General features: G+C 37.2%; 1 protein-coding gene across 2 annotated transcripts in view; it reads right to left on the bottom strand.

Moving 5' to 3' along the window:
• The window catches only part of PTPRK (protein tyrosine phosphatase receptor type K), a 540066-nt gene that overhangs the window by 83426 nt on the left and 434838 nt on the right, over positions 1–21802 (bottom strand). For both annotated transcript variants that reach the window (XM_040627788.1, XM_008691238.2), the window contains exons 12-13: positions 13742–14015; positions 11012–11048 (exon numbers count right to left, since the gene is read on the bottom strand). In XM_040627788.1, coding sequence (XP_040483722.1) covers positions 11012–11048; positions 13742–14015 — 311 coding nt within the window. The remainder of the gene's footprint in view (positions 1–11011; positions 11049–13741; positions 14016–21802) is intronic.

A 21802-nucleotide genomic window follows, 5' to 3' on the forward strand; every position in this document is an offset into this window, starting at 1 on the left:
TATAAATTTTTCTTCCCACACATTTGCAGGACATAATTCAGCTCAATTTCTGTCACATAACAAGGATTCCCCTTTGCTTCAGTTTCCAATAACCTGTTCCTATTTTCTTCTGAGTCCTTGCTGACAGAGATTTTAAACATTCATATTTCTACTAACAGTCTGTTAAAAGCAATCTAGGCTTTGTCTATAATACTTGTCAAAAGTTTCCCAAGCCTCTGCCCACTGCCCAATTCCAAAGTCTCACAGTACTTACAGGTGCTAAAATCTGCAATGGTTACTTTTTATGCTGAAGCAAATTACCACAGATTTGTGGGTTAAAACAACACAAATTCATTATCTTACATTTCTAGAAGTCAGAAGTCCTACATGAGACTTGCAGGACTAAAATTAAGGTGTTGGCTGGCCTGTGTTACTCCTGGAGGCTCAAGGGGGAAAATGGTTTCTTTGTCTTTTCCATCTTCCTGAGGCCATTTGCATTCCTTGGCTCGGGCCCCTTTCTTTTTCACTCCAATCCTTGCTTCTGTCCTTACATACCTTCTCTGAGTCTGACCCTCCCCCTCCCGTTTATGAGAACTCTCATGATGACACTGAGTCTAGCTGGACAAACCAGACTAATTTCCCCATCTCAAGAGGCTTAACTCAATACATCTGCAAAACTTCTTTTGCCATGTAAGGTAATCTGGAGATTAGAACATGGACATCTTTAGGGAGTCCATTATTCCACCTATCACAGAGCCCCAAACCAAGAATAACGATGATTACAAATCACTTGCCTATTTAATACAATGTGATTCTCTAGAAATGATAACAGGTTCAGTTTTGATTGACAGCTTGAAAATAAAGGGATCGTGGGGAGAGATAATCCTATCACCAGATGTTCTGTCATCTTTGTTCCGTCAGATAATGTTGTTTCTGACCCTTCCTCATGAATGTCTCTGAAATGTTCTATGAGTAGTAAGGTTACTTCATTCTCTTTAGTGATTGAAGCAATAGTCTAGAATTAAAGGCAATGATTAAGACTTTGCTGTTGATAGTGTTTGAATGAAACTCTAAATTATAATACTCTCCCTGATAAACAATTAACACTCTCAGTTTGATGCTACCAGTATACATTCCCAAATAAACATCTCTGAATTCTTTCACATCAGAGAAATGATTACTATAATGGACTTCTGGTAATCCTATTGCCTTGGTTGACATGAAGAAGGGGACTGAACATATATTGGTATTTAAGCTGGTGATCCTAGACAGGCAGTGTAGAATAAGTGTGTTATTTTGCAAAAAGTACAGGGGGTTGGTTTCTGTTCCTACACTTTCAACGATCTATTCTACTTTGGAAATCAAGTCCTAAATGAAATCAGTTTTCTTATCCATAAAATGAGGGCATGATTCAGATCAGGGATTCCAAACTTTTTAGTGTAAAATCATTTTGTAAAACAAATACTAAATGGAATATATTTTATTAATATAAGTTTGTAAGTTCAAATTTTCTTACCAATACCATTTTCATTATTTATAAAACCAATCAGTAAAAACGGAAGACCCATTCTGTGTTAAATTTGAAATCAGGGCTTATGAGTGGTAGCTGCAATACGTCAGGGACCTATTTATTTTCATATTCTTTTGGTTACACATAATCAATATTTGCATTTGCAAATGACACAATCACTTTAGTTACTCATTTTGCAATTTCAAGATATACTTAAAAGCAGAGGCAGAGGAGAAGTTTTATTTTTACATCTTTCCAGAAATAAAGAAATTTAACAGCAAACCTTAAGAGAAGATATTAGGTAATATATTCTGCATATAGCAGATTGGTGTATATGAGGATTTTTTTTCAGTTTTAAAAGTAGTTTATTACAAACATAGAGTAAATGCTCTGGAAGTCCCTAAAATGGTTGCAAAATAAACTAGGACTATCTTTGTAATATGTAATTGCTAAAAAACAATAAAATTATAAATAAGTATAATAATTAGATAAATAAAGTTCAGTTGGCTTCTTAAGACAGAGATTAGAATTTACCACTTGCCAGACATTTCCTTTCTGCAACCTTTGCTGTTTTTGAAAACTACCCACTGCTTTAGTAGAATATTTGTGTAATACTCATACTTGTATTACACCTACAATTTACATTTCTTTTTTCTAGTCTCTAACTTTTCTCAGGCCATTATATGTGTCATGAATTGTACCATAAGCTTTTCAAAGTCAGGGACTTCTATATCATGTATTTCCTCTATTTACAGTAATGAAAATACTTTCTACCCAGTAAGGGAAGAGGGTAAAAATTTACTTTTTAAACTTATTCTCCTTATGAAAAAAAAAAGTAAAAATTAATATAAGAAATAATGAGATTAATAACTCGGGCAACACTTTCCTTTCTACGTTTTGTCCATTCTAAGAATACAGTCTAGTTTAGATGGAGGGGACGTAAGAACTGACTAGAATACTGAGAGGGCAAGAATTTTACTCACGTTAATTTTTTCTTTTTCTGTAGAAGAATAAAAAGAAAATAAACACTTTAAAATTATTTTTAAATTATGCCAATAAAATAAAATGTGGTAGAAAAAAGAAATTGATGTATCTTTAGGGCATTAAAAAGTAGAACAATTCTGGACAACAATATTCATTCATTCATTCATCCATCCATTCCAAAGAGACTGACCACATTTATATTAAATATCAGGCACAGATTAAACAAATATAACAGATTATCACCTCTAGCCTTGTAAACCTTACAGCCCATGCAGATGATTCTTCATTCTAAGAGATTTCTGAATAATAAACAATTTGAACAATTTTATTAGACTTTGAATCCATTACAGAAATATTATGTTTTTATTCAACTCTAGTTTTTCAAAAACAAAAGAATATCTTCATTTCCCAAACATGTTGAAAAATCTATTAGCTATTAATTTTCTAGTAACTTTCTCTATATGAAAAAAAGAAAAAAGAATTTACAATGATAAGGCTTTTGACAAAGCACCAGGAAATACTGGTGCCTAATAGAGGTTAGTTCCAAGCCATGAACCACTGATTTAAGCTTTATTAAGATTGTACTTGTTCCAGCTTGGTTTCACTTAGATATGCTTTCATTTCTCCCAGGTTGTAGTCCATTACTCTATCACTAGTGTATTTTTCTGTAATTTCTTCCCTTCTGAGTTCAAGAAAAATGCAACCCAAAATCAGATTAATTTCTGAAAGCTAGTACACAGATCTAATAGGTGGGAAGAATGATGCACACTTGTTCCCTTGCAGGAGAAAGGAGTCTGAGTGCCAGCAAGAGCACTTACGCATTCAGACGAAAACCAGTTATTCTCAAGGATTACAATTTGTCAGAAGAGTTGGCAGGTTTTTGAAAGCCTATTCCATCCTTGGGACCAAGAAAAGCCACACCCCTGCCCAGAGTTTCTCAATGGCCAGACTAAACTACCATAGTTGATCTTGGTTTCTATCAGCTTAAAACGGGCATAAAAGAATCTGACATTTCTTCCTGATGCTTTACCATTTTCTTCAACATGTAGCTGGCAAAACATAAAGCACAGTAGTACAACTGAAAAAAATAAGATTAGGATTTTTGACCCTAAAGCCCAACTAAATATATATTTTCTTTGGACCTCACCCCTGCTTTCAATCCACTCTCTACCTCCGGTGTGAGCTAAGAGACAAAGCACAGAAATGCATGTGAAGAGCTCAGATGGAGTTCAAATTCATCTGTAGTAAATATGGTGGGAACGAATTCAGTCAAGTAGCTTCTACACACATGGTACAACCAACTGGAACTTCTGTGGTTTTCCTGCAACTTCTTGACAGACTAAGTGTTCTTTTTCTTCTCATGTTTGCTTTTTCTGAATGTCTAATCACTTAAAAAGGCACTTTGATCCATCTGCACACTCAAGAGAAAAGGGCACAAAGAAAGATTTGACAAAAGCAGCATGAGACAAAATTAAGGTTATGAAAATGCTTTAAAAATCCTACTTTTTATCCAGTAATTAGGGAATAGACAGCAAAAGAGGGAAGAAAGAACAAAGTAAATTAAAATATTACCAATGTTTGTATATTCTATTATATATTTTGAATAAAATCTTCCATGCACACCACACACACCTACTCTTTCATGACAACTGAATTTTTCTTAATATTGGAATGCATGTTTAAAATGCACAGTAGCAATGAAGTCAAGATATTTCTGAGCAGGGGCGCCTGGGTGGCACAGCGGTTAAGCGTCTGCCTTCGGCTCAGGGCGTGATCCCGGCGTTATGGGATCGAGCCCCACATCAGGCTCTTCTGCTGTGAGCCTGCTTCTTCCTCTCCCACTCCCCCTGCTTGTGTTCCCTCTCTCGCTGGCTGTCTCTCTCTGTCAAATAAATAAATAAAATCTTAAAAAAAAAAAAAAGATATTTCTGAGCAATCGGGGAAGGATACATATCATCATTGTTTAAAATAAGCAGTATTCTGAGTTAATAACCATCTGACTTAGATCATTCCCTGGACAGGGATAAATAAAATGAATTAAACCCACCTTACAGGCATCCTTCACAAACACACGTCCACTTTAGGTTTATCAAAAGAATAAGTAAACTGATAGTAAGTAAATGGATGAATGCAAATACGCATGCCTTAGCCTTTGGAATTTCCTTTTTTCCATAGCTTCTGGTGAAACTGTCCGGGTTCCTTCTTTCTAGCTCTCTCTGAAGGCCAGTAAGTATGTGTTCCTGGTATTCTAGACCGATACCTAAAAGGAATTCCCTATTTCTTTTTGAAAGATTTTATTTATTTATTTATTTGAGAGAGAGAGAGAGAGAGAGAGCACACAAGAAGAGGGGCAGAGAGAAAGGCAGAGAGAGAATCTCAAGCAGACTACTCACGGAGTGTGGAGCCCGACCAGGGCTTGATCTCCCAACCCTGAGATCATGACCTGAGTCAAAATCAAGAGTTGGACACTTGACTGAGCCACCCAGTCGCCCAGGGAATTCCCTATTTTTTAAATGCCATTGGTAATGATTAGGGTATATAGATTTTAGGTGCTTTCTTGCAATCCCTGTATGAAATAATTTGTCCTTGACATATCACATTGGATCCAAACCACCATTTTTAAAGATATTATTCCCCAGGTAAAATAAAAATCTAACATCAGCTTAGACACTATTTGCTGCAGGGAACAGATTACCCACAAGTAGTGATTTTCATAAAGACTTTCGTTTTTTTCAAACATAAATATTTGGGGTTAAGGAGTTCTAGCAATGGGTAATTCAAAAGCTCAGAGCTGCCTGGGCTTGCAGTTGGCTTATTTGTTTTCCTTGACTTTCCCTTCTTTTTAGCCAATTCGGCTCTCAATTTTCTAAATATCACAACTTTACAAAATAATGTCCCAAGAAAGATGGGTTGAAGATTGTTCTTGCCATCTCTCTTTTTATAAATCAGAAAGGAACCAATTTCTTAGGATACCTGACAGAAGACATATCCTTAGATGTTCTTGACCAAAACTGGGGTACATACACAACCCTAAAGCAATCACTGGCCAGGTGCATGGGATTTGTTTGGATCAGTGGTTCTCAAAGTGTGGTCCCCAAAGTGTGGTCCCCAGCATCAGCGTAAACTTGTTAGAAATGTACATGCTTGGACCCCTCCCCAGGCCTACTGATACAGAAGGTCTGGAGTTAAGGTCCAGTAATCTCCTGAACAGGCCCTCCAGATGCTTCTACTAACGTTGAAGTTTGACGACTGCTGATTTAGACTGATCTGATTGATCCCCTTGGTGTGAGCCCATCTTTCTTGAGCAGCTAAGGACACATTCTCCTCAAGGTCTCTGCACATGTTCCTTCCGCCTTGCGGGATCCTTCCCCACATGGGTTACTCCCTCGTATCCTTGACCTTACTAGGGAGTCTTTCTCTGATAACTGTATGTGAAATACTTACGGCCTAGACTCGCACCCCAGCATTTCCCATCCCCCCTTACTGCTTTATTTCTCTCCAAAGAAGGGATCACCATCTGACATATCACATATTTATTTGTGTCTGGTCTGTTTCCTCTATTGGAATTGAAGGTCTACGGAAGTAAGGTCTTTGTTCCCTTAATTTCTCTGCTTTATCCCCAGGGCCTAGGACATTGTGTGGTAAATTATAGGCATTAAATAAATATTTGCTAAATGAATGATTAGAATACTGATATCCAAATGAAATTGGAAGAAGTCAAAGAATAGCTAATGGGTAGACAAACAACAGTCTGCCAAAGCAAACTATTTATAAATGGAGATTTGGAATAAAATCCATTCGTGACTTGGGAATTTAAGTGTTTGTCATAATATAAAACAGAGCCTTATTTTATTAACTTAAAACAAACCCCTCCTTTTTACCTTTAATGCTATGTTAAAATAAATTTACATATACTGCACATTTTTCTGTTCTACCGAACGTGATAGCTTTTACCAGTGGAAATGTAACTTTTTTGGGGAAAATAAACAGATTCAAACAACATAGAAACTTGCATTAAAATTAAATTTTAAATAACCAGTTTTCTTTCAAAAATCCAGAAATTCAGATGAGGGAGAAATTGGACACAGCCAAAATAGTTTCAAAATATAAGCTACTTATATAAACAGATTAAGACACTTTCAATTTCTCAAACCGTTGGTTTTCTTTTTTAGTTTTAAGGAAATAATATTCGGTTTTCTTATCAATACTTGCTTTACATGGATAATTTTATGTAAATGAATAAATACATGGGTCCATAAATGATTTTTTATACAGGGAGAAAATTTTAAATGACATAACATACTAAATATTATTGAACTAGAGAAAATAAAAATTCAATTGAAATGCATCTCTTGTTAGTTAGTTTGTTTTTTATTTATTTATTTATTTATAGATTTTTATTTATTTATTTGAGAGAGAGAGCCAGAGAGCAAGCACAGGCAGCAGAGTGAGAGGGAGAAGCAGGCTCCCCGCTCACCAGAGAGCCCAACGTAGGGTTCGATCCCACAACCCTGGGATCATGACCTGAGCTGAAGGCAGACGCTTAACTGACTGAACCAACCGGGTGCCCCTCTTGTTAGTTTAATACGGATACGCCATATTTCCAGAAGTACTTTTTGAAAATTCTTTGAGTAAATTTTGTTATAATTTATATAATATTTGCATAAATTGGTATGTTTAAATCTAATCATAGAGGCGTTACTCATGAAGATAATTTCCTTAAGAAAAAAAAATAGTTATTGCACTATAAATTATTTATGGCAACAAAGCACAGATCTTAGCTACTAATCTGCAAATAATTGTGTGTGCATGTGTATATGTGTGTATAAATGGATTTAGAACACTGTTATAAATTATATGTCAAAGGGTAGAGAGCAAACCAGCATTGAACAACCTAAAACACTTTGTTTTCAGTAGAGGTTGGAGAGACTTGAATCTAAGCACGCTGAGTATGCAAGGGGCACGGTGCTCCCACCGTACCGCACAAGTGACTTCCCAGTGTTGTCCCTCCTCCTTGATGGACCACAAAAAACTTTCCTGAAACTTGCTCTCCTTTTGCTTTTCCTTGGAAAAGCACAGCTGGTTAAATTCCTTTTCATATGTCTGCAACAATTCTAGTTTGGGATATGCTGTTATAAACAGAATGACTTTCATGTTCTTCATGGTAATTTAGATCAGCCCTTCTGTTTCATTCCTGACACATAGCTTCTCAATGACTCCTTACCTACACACGAAGTCAGAGGGCAGCACCACTGATCTCAACAGCAATGAACACAACTTCCAGAATACCTCTTTTCTTGTCTCATAACATGTGTTCACATCACTTTTCATTTTAGACATTATAACCTTGATTATTTACTTAAGACTTTTTTTTTTTTTTTTAAATAATCAAGCCAATGTCTGTATCCTCTTTATGTGTTGGTCGTCATGAAGTATGAGTTCCAGTAAGGCAGGAAACAATATACAGTGGAAACTTTTTAGAACAATTCTCACATGTCAAAAAATTTTCAAAATCATCCTGCTACTCCAATATGTATGCTAATTGTTCTTGGCTTTTACATTCGCTCACATTCCCATAAGAATTTTCAGTGCCCTAAATTAGCACAGTGCACACATTTTTTATTTTTAAAGTAGGCTCCACAACCACTGCGGGGCTTGAACTCACAACCCTGAGATCAAGAGTCACATGTTCTACCGACTGAGCCAGCCAGGTACCCCTACACATGTTTTAAGTATATAGTTTAATGGGTTTTTACCTGTGTGTATTCCTACGACATACGGAACCATTCCTTCCCCAGAAGGTTCCTTCATGCCTCTTCCTCAGTCAATATGGTTACGCCATTCTATTAAGTCTGTCTTCAACATGTTCTGTGAGAAACTTTTTTATTTTCATACCAAAAAATTTATTCCCAAGCTGACTAATACTTGTATGGTGTTAGTTCAAAATGTAGTCAGGCAATAAATTGATTCTAAGCTAAAAAATGTGGTTTTTCATAAGTGGAAAAATGCTAAATGTTCAGAGAAGGAATTAAATTAAAAACCTACTTTATTTCCCAAGTAATCGCTATCACAAAAATTCAGTTTTGTTTCTATACATATTTCTTTCCTAACGACACAACACAAATTACAGTAGTTCTCCCTTATCCAGCTTTGATTTCCATGGTGTCAGTTACCCATGGTTAACTGTGGTCCAGAAACATGATCCACTTTCTGACTTATTGTCAGAAGGTCAGTAGCAGCCTACTATCATTCACCTCAATTCATCTAGTAGGCTTCGTCAAGCCACATCATCACAAGAATAAGAAGGGTGAGTATAGTAAAATAAGATATTTTGAGAAAAAGAGAGAGGGGTCACAGTCACATAATGTTTATTATAGTATATTGTTATAATTATTCTATTTTATTATGATATTGTTGGTAATCTCTTACTATGCCTATTTTATAAATTAAACTTTATCATAAGTATGCACAGGAAAAACTAGAGTCTACACAGGATTTGTACTATTTGTGGTTTTAAGCACCCACTGGGGGTCTTGGAATGTATTCTCCACAGACAAGGGCCGACTACAGTATGTCCTTCTGAAGTAAGGCACACAATGATTGTAATAATTATGATGATGATAAAATAGCAATTAACTTTAATGTAACAGTCACAATATACTAGGCATTATTGAAGCATTGCACTATATTGAAGCATTGCACTATATTTTAATCCTCAATAGTAAGAGAAAGGTATTCTAATATTCTTATTTTGAGGATGATGGGTACATAATTTGCCAACCCTAAAGAACAGTAAGGGGCAAAGTCAGGATTTGAACCCAGATAGTCCAGGACCACAGTCTTTTTCTCTTACTCATGAAGCCACACTGTCAACCTGAGACTCAGAAGAAAAGCAGGGATAGATTACTAGACAAAGCAGCAACTACCACAGATGAACTCTTTCTTACTACCTCTTGGATTCTGGCAGATATTGTATGCCACATGGTAAGTTCAATTTCCATAATCTCGCCTCTCCTACAGTCTAAATATCATATGATATTTGTCATTATAATTTTATATGTATTGCGATAGGGACAAAATGCCATTTAAATAGCTTGTGTACATGCAAATAATTGAATAATCAAATAAGAAAATTTAAAATTTTAGAATCATGTATAGCTTTCTTTTCTCAGCTATAGAAACAGAATGACCATATCTAAAGAACTTCTTGGAGGACGATGTAAGACCATTCTGTATTTCTGGCTCTATTTTAAATCTGGAAAAGCATAGGTGATATATATCTAAATGCCTTCTGCCATTATCTTCTAAAAATTTCAACTCTAATTTTTTGATCTAGAAGCTAAGCTTTTAAAATAAAATAAATGCCTATACATCAGACATATCTGTATATATTTTCTCTTACCCTTCATTAAGGATTGCCTTAATGATCAATCTTAGTATTTGAATTGAAAAAAGGTGGATTTTTTTTCCTCTTCTGCGAAGCTTTTTTATTACTCCTCATGAGTCCAGGGAAAAGTCTTTCTTTATTGCCTTTACAAATCATGAGTAAAACACAAATGCTTAATTGAGCAGATTGATGATTAAATGGAGAAAAATGATGAAAGGAAAGATGCCAGCACAAACAGAATATGGCCATTCATTTCTACCCCAAATGAATCAACTCCTGCTCATGAATGTGGGTTTAATACTAATTTTGGCAGAAACTACCCAGAGCACCAACCCTCTGCGGAGTCCCACGTCTGCATGGGGACAGCTTTTTCCTGTTTCTTTTGCTAGAATACACCAAATAGCTCTCTCTCTTGTTGGCACAAAGAACTCTCAAATGAAGGATTATAAACATAGTGAATGCAGGAAACTTTCTCACACCTGAACTCCAAATACTCATTCAAAGATGAGAACGTTTCCCCCTAAAGAAACTAGGCAAATAAGCTATAATATGCAATGTCAGCAGGATTACCCTGGTCATCAGCCATCACAGATCTAATTTCTTGGCATCAACTGGATTAAAACAATTTAAAAAAAAAGGTAAAATAGCTTCAACTGAATTGCATGACTCGGGAAGATAAGGAGCAGTCGCCACATCTCTGCTCTTACATATGCACAGACTAGCTCAGTTCCTATTTATGTCTGATTGTCTACCACAGAAAGTAACTGAGGTTTTTAAACAAGCAGCTTGCTATTTTGAGCTGATATTGCTGAGCTTTTCCTAATATATTGGTTGATCAGCAGCATAAGACCTTTCAGACACTAAATGGCAGAAATAAGCCCTTCTAAGGTTTTCTAAATCCTTCCTATCCTCATAACAGGATTCCTCCGGTCAACTACTAGAGGAAGGAAAGTAGCACCCCATTAGGTGTTAAAGACACCCAAGTGAGTCAGAGAAGTTGGCTGGCAGTTTAACTGGGCCCTACTACAAATACTCTGTAATAGAGGTGCCACATTTAATTAGCCCTGAAGCAGGGAACAAAGCTCTTTCATTTTAGAAAGCAGGCGAATGGAATCTCAAGGAAAAAAAAAAAAAAAAGGCAAACCTCTTACCTTTTGTAGCAATTCGTACACACTGGGTTTTAGTTTCCTGATGGAGTGAAACATGAAAGAGAACAGTCAGTGTATAGACAATGTTTCCTATTTCATAATCCCGGGTTATAAATTAGGTTTATGAAGAGCAGAATTGCAATATCAAGGAAACTTTTTTATTTTTAAAATGTATCCTCAGAGAGATCTTTTAAAAATCTGAAGTGAGAACTTTTAAAAACGTTTCAGTATTTTCTAAAAATTCAGGTGTCTGTTTTCATCTCATAGTGAAACAGGCTATCTTGTCTGGGACAAAGAGCAAAAGCACTGGATTTGCATTTATCGTACTTTCTAAACAATTAGAAAGAAAAATGTGTTTGCAAAGCTTATACAAATCAGACCCAGACACCAACTTCATTGTCACCACACAGCTCTTAGACTCAGACCAAAGCTGCACATCCCACGCTCTCACGTGGATCCCAGCACGACTACCCAGCAAAAGGATGGTAGAGAGAAATCATCCAAAAGTCGCATCACAGTTACAGTAGGATTTATCTGTTCGCTTTTTTTCCTTTTTAAAATTTTGCTGTTAGGGGTCAAATATTTCTCATTGGGACTGTTTTCCTATTCTTGCTAGACAGATGGAATCGAGGAAGGAGAAGTTGAAATGGGAAAGGACCAAGATTATTCAGGCTCTTTTTTGTTTTCTTTTCTTTTCCTTTTTTTTTTTTTTTTTTTTTTTAATGTTGTGGTGTGGCACTACATGGGGAAATGCACTTCTAGGCCCACACCACACACCTCCAGGACTTAGTTCCTTCAGTTCATAGCTTTGAAAGAGGTTGGAAAAGATGGTAAAGTCTGTGAACATAACAAAGGCTATCTGTTTTTAGGATGTGTTTGTAACTCCATCTTGAGTGGTTCTATATATTGACAAGCCAAGAGTTTATCATTTTCTCTTAATTATACAAAACAAAGCACTGAGGGAGAATTAGTAGTTAAAAATAAAACTTTGCGTTCTATTATTTAATTGTGACTTGAGGCCTTTACAGTCCGCTCTAAGAGATTGTTTCACATTCCCACAAAGGCCCAAAGGGATTCTGATTCGCTAAAAGCAATTGCTGTTAATTCTATCAGGATTTCCAGCCTCTGCTGGTAGGAACCACATCCATTCTGAAAATATTTGCCAAGATAACCTTGAGATAAATTGTTGCTACTCTGTGCTTTGATTAAACCACATGTAGATATATTAACAATTAGAAGAGAACATTCATATCAAGGCTCTTAAAGAGTGCCAGAGATAATCCTTTATAAGTAACAGACATTCATTAACACTCCTCTTACACCACAGACCCAGGAACGAAAGTTAATTTGGAATCGCTCACATGTCTAAAGATGAATACCCAAATGCAGAGCTGTTTTCTACCGCTATGCTACTTCCATGGTCTTCTTTTTTGAGCAGCCCCGTTGTACCGGTGATGTGGAAAGATGGGCATGTGGGAAGCGGGCAGCCAACTTGCCTCTAAAGGCTCCCACTTATGTACAAATAAACTAGAAAGGAGACGAGAATAATGTTTTCAACCATGGGCAGCCCGTGGCTTTGGAGTACGTCCTAGAAGATGCTGTGACATTTTTCTTTGCCATATACTGGCAAATGAATATAGGTAAGCAGAAGGACAGAGTTTTCATTAGACAGTGGCCAGTCAATACCCCTAAGTTCTCATGACCCCTGCAGAATTATGTCTTTCAACTTAACTATTTCAAGGTATGACTATTCCAACTGGATATCACCCATTTCACAACATCTCCCAGGAACCCCCCTCAGGGACTCAATTACCCAAACCCAGAAATTTCCTATATAGCTACAAGTACCCCACAATGTCAGTCTTCTACTGGATTTAAATTGTGGGAGTTTTCTATTCTTGACTTTCTTTTTCCTATCCCTCTCTGAAAAAAAAATTAAATAAGTTTTAGGAAAGAAAATCAAAGAGAACAGCATGAGGCATGAAAGGCCAGGTTATTTCCCCCCATATGGAACCACCGGTAGTTTCTATCTTCCTGTTGTCTCTTCCTCTTCAATATTCATTTGGGATCAGCAGCAGTGCTCAAAAACAACTGTGTCAAAAATGGGAAAAGGAGGGGCAAGTGGGGAAATGGAAAACAGACTTCTCTAATGGCTCAGCATCCCGCCATCTCCAGGCAGCCTTCTGCTCAGGTTCTGTCAGATATACCACAGGCACCCGATTACTTTGTAATCAGAGGATTGTTACTTGTTATTTACTATTTGGCTTGTACCCTCTGCAAAGTTTATAAGGGTTTATTAGCCTGCTGGGGAACACGCATTCTGTTTATCCTGCAGTAAATTTAATCTTCTGAAGCATGCCACCACTGAGCGAAGAAGACAGAACAATGCCCGGTATTTACTGGGGCTAGAGTCCTAGCAGCAGCACACCCACCTTTTCAAATCACTTTGCTCACAATTGTTCTTGGGGGCTTCCCTGAAGAAGGCTCGAGGAGAAGCAGTTATTTGGAAACAGGAATCCCGTGCAATGGAACGGGCGCGGAGCCTCAGCCCGACAGTCCGCCCAAAACTGTGCACACTGTTGGGAACAGAAACAACACCCCCTACACACGGGTGTGTTTTTTCCCTCTTCTTTCTTTTTTTTTTTCCCCTGACAAATGCTACTGAGTATTTATAAAATTCAACTGCAGCTTTTCCTCAGAGCAGGGAAAAAGCAAATTTTGGAGGAAGCTCACCTTCTCCACACTGCTCATTGCCTGGAAATAGATGTTGTATCCTTTGCGTGGAGCCAAAGGAGGGTTCCAAAAGCCCTGATAGGTCCTATTGTCACCCACTGTGAATGGGGCAGGTTCCGGAAGATTCCCTGGGGGCAGTTCTGCAGCAAAGTAGTATGGCGCACCCCCGCTCAGGGCATTTTGGTATGTAACAGGGACCTGGTAGCATTCCATTGCTCCAGCTTCTCTCTTGGTTCGGTGTGGGTGCAACTCCTCCACGACAATCTGATAGGCACTTTTTGGAAAAAGAAAAAAAAAAAAAAAAAAAAAAAAAAAAAAAAGCACACATTTAGAGATCCTACATACGAAGATTCTCAAAAAAAAAAAAAAAAAGAAGAAGAAGAAGAGGTATTTAATATTAACATGCAACATTTCAAAGTCTCGAAAGTCAGTCTTAACCCACTGCATGCTTTTTTCCCAGCTATCTTGCAACAAAATAGAATTTCACGTGGATTCCCATTCCCATTCCCCCCCAACTCAATGCAGGTACTAAGAAACTGGAAAAAAGTAAGAAAAATCACCACAGAACTCTATGCATTTTTTAATGTTGAGAAACGAGCCCGCCTTAATAAGAGATCTGACATTAACGAGAGACACGTAAAAGATTAAGTTCTTTGTCTGATATTTTTAAATGTTTAAAGTTAACATTTTCCTTTGAGATGATAGTACGGCAGGCCCCGCTCTGAGGCCCAGCAGAATGAGTGCCTCAGGGTGGGGCTCGAAACACCAGTGTGGGGCTGTCATCCCATTAGAGACAGACTGTGCTGATAGGCTTCTCCACCTCTTGACCTCGCCCTGGCATCAACATTGGCTCAGAGCTACGCAGATCGAAAGCGCAAGTGGCATGCGGCAACGCGGGCACAGATGGACAGAAATCTGTCCTCGCCACTGAAATAGACTGCTTCCTTCTTCTAGCGTTGTTAATAATAAAATGTTACAAATTGTAGAAACAGATGGCATTTGCCCTATTAAAGCTCAAACATAAACCTTCTAATACCTTTCTTAAAGGTCTTAAAACTTCTCTACAATACCTGTTATTTTACAGAGGAAGGGAAAGGAAACATAATGCAACTTTAAAATAAAGGTCTGCCTAACCACTCATCGTTGTTTTTTTTGTTGTTGTTTTGTTTTGAAATCAATATTCTTTCTTTGTAGTATATTCTTCAGGCAAATTTTTCTTAGGTAATGTACACCTGAGAAAGTTGACATTACTAATATATTTTATATGTTTTTAGTGAATTTAAAATCCCTGAAAATCAAGAAAAAATGCATTGTGGTCGCTTATATAAATTGAATAGAAATAAGCTGTATGTAGGGCTGTCTCTAGGCAAATATGCTCGTTCTATATAAGGACAACAGTCACTGAATGACTCTCCAGCAGGAATAGAATCTTTTCTTTAATGAACTTCTATAAAGAGAAAGAGGAGGGAGAGAGACACAGAGAGGAGAGAGACAGACGGACATACCAAAAGAGAGACAGAGAGAGAAAAACTGAATTTACATTTATGATAATTAAAAATAAAATTTTATATCGGTGTAGAATCTGGTCTAAAATTCTAACTTAATATAAACTCTTTTATATCTACACAGAAGACCTTCATAGATTAAAAGAAAGAAGCTTTATAAAGGTTTTCTTTACTTCCTACTATCTCAAGTTCCCATTTTCCATTGAAATATTGCTAAGAACTTGGTACTTTGCTATCTATCTCCTTTCCTTTAGAAATAGGACAGAAATTGTATTAATGTCAGAAATCTAGATTTGGGCAAGCAACTCAGGCAGAAGCCTGTGTTATCTGAAATCATGTCTAGTCCATCATTCTCTATACTTCTGCCAAGTTGGGTCTCTAAGCTCCCAGGAATGCTATTGACAAGATACACACTCTCTGAGGGGTCCATGGAGCAGGTGCTTGTCAATTTAAATGAAATAGGGGTGCCCAGGTGGCTCAGTTGGTCGGGCTTCCAACTCTTGGATTGTGGGATTGAGCCCCACATCAGGCTCCATGCTGGGCGGGGAGTCTGCTTGAAAGATTCTCTCCCTCTTCCTCTCCCTCTGCTCATGCTGACTCTCTTCCTCTTTCTCTATCTCTCTAAAAATAAATACATAAATCTTTAAAAAGTAAAATAAAATAAAATACAGGAAATACATAAGCATAGCCCTTGCAGAGAAAGAGGAATCATAGCTGACATATGCTGTGTTAAGCAAATCTAATCTTTTTTTCTGTTTATGTTCAACTTAGAATCCATATTTGTATCTCACAGCTGCATATCCTGTGCACACATACTCTTAGGCAGACAAGGGTACACATGCACACTCCCCAAACAAGTCTAACATCGTATTCTTGCCCTACTGGGCAATAATGATAATTACTCATACTTGTTAATCATTTAACGTAATCCTTAAAAATAAATCCTTCATCCATTATCCCATATCTCTAGAAAAATCCAGAAAACCTAGTAAATAGTCTTAACTAATTCTGTTACATTGACATAGGTTGTACATTCCAAATTAAGGAACTTTGTCCAAGACAGCTTGTCTCTCCACGTCTATTAGGAGCAAAGCAAACGGACGATGCTGGAAAGGATTAAAAGAAGAAAAGGTGCAATCTGGTCTTGGGAAAAGATCTCACTGAATTTGAGATGAAACTCTAAACTAAAAATTATAAAATTCACTTTTTTAAAGAAATTATTTTCTCTTCATTGATCAATCTGTGTGAGCTGGCTGTTGTCCAACCACACACTTCTACTTTTTTAAAGCCTGTTTTTTTCCCTGCTACTTTCTTATTTATCAATACGAATTAACTAAAGGACAGAAAATAAGGAATGAGAAATCAAATTAGAAGTGATTTGACTGATTACATGAAATGGGCCCGTGCTTTTCCATCCTGTGGTTGTCTAATTACCAAAGGGTACTTAACTCTAGCTGGATCTAAATATTGTTTGAGCTTAGCACTCTAGCACTTTAAAATATCCCAAGGCCACCTAAATAGCTGTATTCACTCTGCCCATATTTCATATTTCCCCATTCCCTTTAATTAAAGTTTTAAAACATTTCTATAATTAAGCTAAAATCAGAGGGGAGGGGGTGGGGGAATGGGATAGACTGGGGATGGGTAGTAAGGAGGGCACGTATTGCATGGTGCACTGGGTGTTATATGCAAATAACGAATCATCGAACTTTACATAAAAAACCAGGGATGTACTGTATGGTGACTAATATAATATAATAAAAAAAAATTTAAAAAGATCAATATACTGGCATCATGAATCTTCACTCGATGATGAAAATATGATTTCCTTATGTTAAAAAACTAAAAATGATTTCACTTTACTATACTTTCATTTGATTAGACATTGGTATATAGTCATTTTTAGTTATTTGGGAGGCCAAAGGATGACTTCTCATCCTACAACTTTCCTTCAGTTACAAGACTGTAAAAAAATACAAAAGGGGATTTTGCCATTAGCTCAAGAAGTGATTATATGAGATATATGGTAGACAGCCTGCTTGGTTTCATGCTTAAAATTGTTGAAGCTTGAAACCAAAATTACCTACAATAGCCTACTATGGTTTTTTTTTGTTTGTTTTTTAACCCATTAGTAAGTAAAATCTGTGAGAATCTAGTCTTAGTTTTAGGTTGTGCAACTTCTTAGTGATAGCAAATAATGAATTATACAATTGTACACTCTCACTTTGTATCTAAAATATCTCCTTAAAGCTTCGGGAGAAATTTCCTAGCTCCAGTGTTTGGTTATTTTTCTTATGAACAGACTTCCCAAGATCTCACAGCCACCGTTGCTCATATGGCCCTAATGCAAACATTTTCAGGATCCACAGAATAAAGGTTTAAAAATAATTCTGGTGACCATGATATTCCCTGTGCTTCTTCTCTTTACTCCTTAAACACACAAGCCATGTCCCTCTTATTTCTTTAAGAGGAAGGATCGGTTTCTGAATCAACAAAGCTCAAAATCTTGGCATTAACTTTAATAAGTTCTATTTTTAACCATGTTCTACCTCCCTTGTTATAGACCAGTTCTTTTCATCCCCACTACTTCCATCATTAGGGGGGTATTTACAACTTTACGTTCATATTTCTGGTTTAGTTTGCTTGCCCCCATTTTTTTCCTTCATGTACTCCAGGCACCCACCCATCCATCCAAACTTCTATCCATCCATTTACCCATTCACCCATCACTCTATCCATTCAGTCTAAAGGCCATGAACTGTTCACGGAGAATGCAAAGAGAACCATTTTTCAAGCTGGTGATACTTTCTTAAACCACCGCTTTGAGTATTAACTACTCTTCTCTAACTTTTCACTTTGTCGAAACTACGTGGAGCCCTCCCATTGTCAAAATCTATACTTTTTACACTAGGGTTAATATCTTATCACATCTCTTAGCTTATCCCTCCACTCGTGCTCTCACTACCTCCTGATGCATATTCTCCACTTCAAACTTGAATGACCATTGTTACTAAACATACCAACATCCTGTCCAAGAGTTTCTAGCTTTTCTACTTCTGCTATAAAACCTTTTCTGACTGGTTCACTTAGTGTTACTCTGTCTTCTAAAGCCAGTGGAGGTCATTCTAAAGGTGGAGGTAGGCAACGGAGGGATGAAGTGGGGATAGAAGTTGAGAGTTGGGGCGCCTGGGTGGTGCAGTCGTTAAGCGTCTGCCTTCGGCTCAGGGCGTGATCCCAGCGTTCTGGGATCAAGCCCCACATCAGGCTTCTCTGCTGGGAACCTGCTTCTTCCTCTCCCACTGACCCTGCTTGTGTTCCCTCTCTCACTGGCTGTCTCTATCTCTGTCAAATAAATAAATAAAATCTTAAAAAAAAAAAGAAGTTGAGAGTCAAGTGGGATGCTTTTTCAATTTAGCCCATTCATTCACTCATCAAGTATCTATTGAGTGCCTATTATATGCCATGTACTATTTTAAGTGCTGAGGTTAGGGTAATGAACACAGTAGTGAAAGTCTCTGCTCTCATGAAGTTTACATTCTAGTGGGAAATACAAAGAAACGAATGAAAAAAATACACACAATATGTCAAGACGAGGTAAGTGCTCTAAAGAAAACTAAAGAAGGATAAAGGAAATAAGGAGTAATAGGATTGAACACGTCTATTTTACATGCAGTGGTCAAGATAGGCCCGTGTGATAAAGTGCCCTTTAAGGAGAAACCTGAAGGGAAATTTTCAGCTATGTGGGCGCTTCTATCAGTTATCTCCTCCTGCAAAATAAATTACCCTAGAACTGTGGCTCAAAACAAGAAACATTTAATACAGCACAGTTTTTGTGGGTTAGAACTTTGGGAGTGGCTTAGCCTGATGGTTCTGGCCCAGGATTTCTCATAAGGTCACAATCAAGTTATTAGCTGGGGCTGTAGTCATCTAAAGGGCTGGAGATAACTGCACTACTAGGTATTTATACAAATGATACACACACAGTAATTCGAAGGGGCATGTGCACTCCAATGTTTATAGCAGCAATGTCCATAATAGCCAAACTATGGAAAGAGCCCAATGTCCACTGACAGATGAATGGATCGAGGAGATGTGGTGTGTGTGTGTGTGTGTGCGTGCGTGTGCGTGCATGTATAATGGAATATTACTCGGTCATCAAAAAATTGAAATCTTACCATGTGCAATGACATAGATGGAACTGGAGGGTATTATGCTAAGTGAAATAAGTCAATCAGAGAAAGATAATTATCATATGATTTCACTCATATGTAGAATTTAAGAAACAACACAGATGAACAAAGGGGAACGTTGGGAAAAATAAAAGACGACGAAATCAGAGAGGGAGACAAACTGTAAGAGACTCTTAACCATAGGAAACAAACTGAGGGTTGCTGGAGGGGAGGGGCTGGAAGGATGGGGTAACAGAGTGATGGACATTAAGGAGAGCACGTGATGTAATGAGCACTGGGTGTTCTATGCAACTGATGAATCACTAAACTCTACCTCTGAAACTAATAATACACTATATGTTAATTAACTGATTTTAAATAAAATTTAAAAAATAAAGGGCTGGAGAAAAAATTTAATAGAACGTTAAGACTCCTCTCATTTTCTGTTAGAAAAAAAACATCTACCTACTATGGTTCTGTAGAACAAATGAAAAGATTTTACTGGGATCAGATAGCTTGTAGATAAAGATAAAAAGATGGCAAAATAGGGCAAAAAGATGATTTCCATCTTTGTTTAAATTTCAAAGCATTTTTATCTGGAGTTCAAAAAAGTTCTATGTCATGGCAGCAGTTAGACATATCAGGTGCAACTATCTGATCTCTTTAAACTGCTGAGATGAAATAGGATATTCTGCAAATGGACGAGGGTGCAAGTCCTGATGTTACACGTTGTGTATAAGTGAACAACTGACGTAGGGAGTAACTCTAACATACAGTGTTTGAACTCCAACTAATACAGATACACATATAAATGTTAATCTGTGTTTCTGTTTAAACTATCACTGAGCATCAGACAATTTCTTTACTTAAACAACTGTGGAAGAAATGGCGTTTTTAAAGTTTTTACTTAAATTAAAGTTAGATGACATACAGTGTAATATTAGTTTCAGGTAGACAATTTAGTGCTTCGACACTTCCATACAATCCCCAGTGCTCATCACAAGAGCCCTCCTTAAGCCCCATCACCTATTTCACCCATCCCCTCCCCTTTCTGGAGACCATCAGTTTGTTCTCTATAGTTAAGAGTCTGTTTCTTGGTTTGCCTCTCTCTCTTTGTATTCCCTTTGCTCGTTTCTTTTGTTTCTCAAATTCCACATATGAGTGAAATCATATGGTATTTGTCTTTCTCTGACTGACTTAATTTTTTTAAAATATTTTTATTTATTTGAGAAAGAGAGAGAGAGAGAGAGAGAGAACACGAGTGGGGGGAGGGGCAGAGGGAGAAGCAGGCTCCTGCTGAGCAGGGAGTAGAACACTGGCTTGATCCTGGGCTCCTGAGATCATGACCTGAGCCGAAGGCAGACGCATAACCGACTGAGCCACCCCAGCGCCCCATCTGACTAACTTATTTCGCTTAGTGTAATGTTCTCTAACTCCATCCACGCTGTTTCAAGTGGCAAGATTTCATTTGTTTTTATGGCTGAGTAATAGTCCGTGTGTGTGTGTGTGTGTGTGTGTGTGTGTGTGTGTGTGTGTGTGTGTATCTGTATTCTTTGGGTAAATACCTAGTAGTGCAATTCCTGCATCGTGGGGTAGTTCTATTTTTAACTTTTTGAGGAAACTCCATAGTATTTTTCAGAGTTGCTGCAAGGAAATGGTGGTTTTGACTGCATTTCATGACTATCTCCTAATTACCTAAGAATACATGGTAGTTAATGTTTTAAAAAGTAAAATTAGGTTTTACCTACAAAATAAACATTTAGTTACCCTAGAATAGGTAGCTTCCTGGCAGCTTAAAATAGACACAGCTTATTTTTGGTAAATGCTGCAGTTAAATACACATTCATTTGTTATATCTTATAATAAGCTGAGTTCACCATTGAAGGACTCTTCCCTGCGTTTTTGCAATATGCTGCTGCTATGTTCACTATCTGAAAACACATTGGGTCAATCTTTTAATAAGTGGGACATTCTACGCACTATAATTGATAATTATATCTACTCAGGCTAGAATTTGAATCCATCTATGAAAAATGAAAAATGTTTTTTAAAAAAGGTAAAATAAATTATGCATCCTCGGTAATTGGTTCCGGATGTGGGTAATATTCATTCTGAATCATACTAATGATTGTCAAGTGATGCCAGTTTTAGAGAGAGATCTTAAAAAGTTGGTAAGGACAGTCAAAGATCTAGGTAAGCCAGACAACAACTTTCAGCCTTTAGAATAATTATATATTCAAAAATCAATTTTGCCAAAAAAGCCACACTTGTCAGAATTGCACTGCACATGTTTACATTAGCATGTAGACACTTTAAGTCCAGTCTTAAAGGAGAACAGAAGAACAAAGTGGTCAGTGAAACCGAGTGCTGAGTTATTCAGAACAGGA

This window comes from Ursus maritimus, unplaced genomic scaffold (genome assembly GCF_017311325.1).
Source record: "Ursus maritimus isolate PB19 unplaced genomic scaffold, ASM1731132v1 scaffold_13, whole genome shotgun sequence".
In the NCBI taxonomy this organism is placed as follows: domain Eukaryota; kingdom Metazoa; phylum Chordata; class Mammalia; order Carnivora; family Ursidae; genus Ursus; species Ursus maritimus.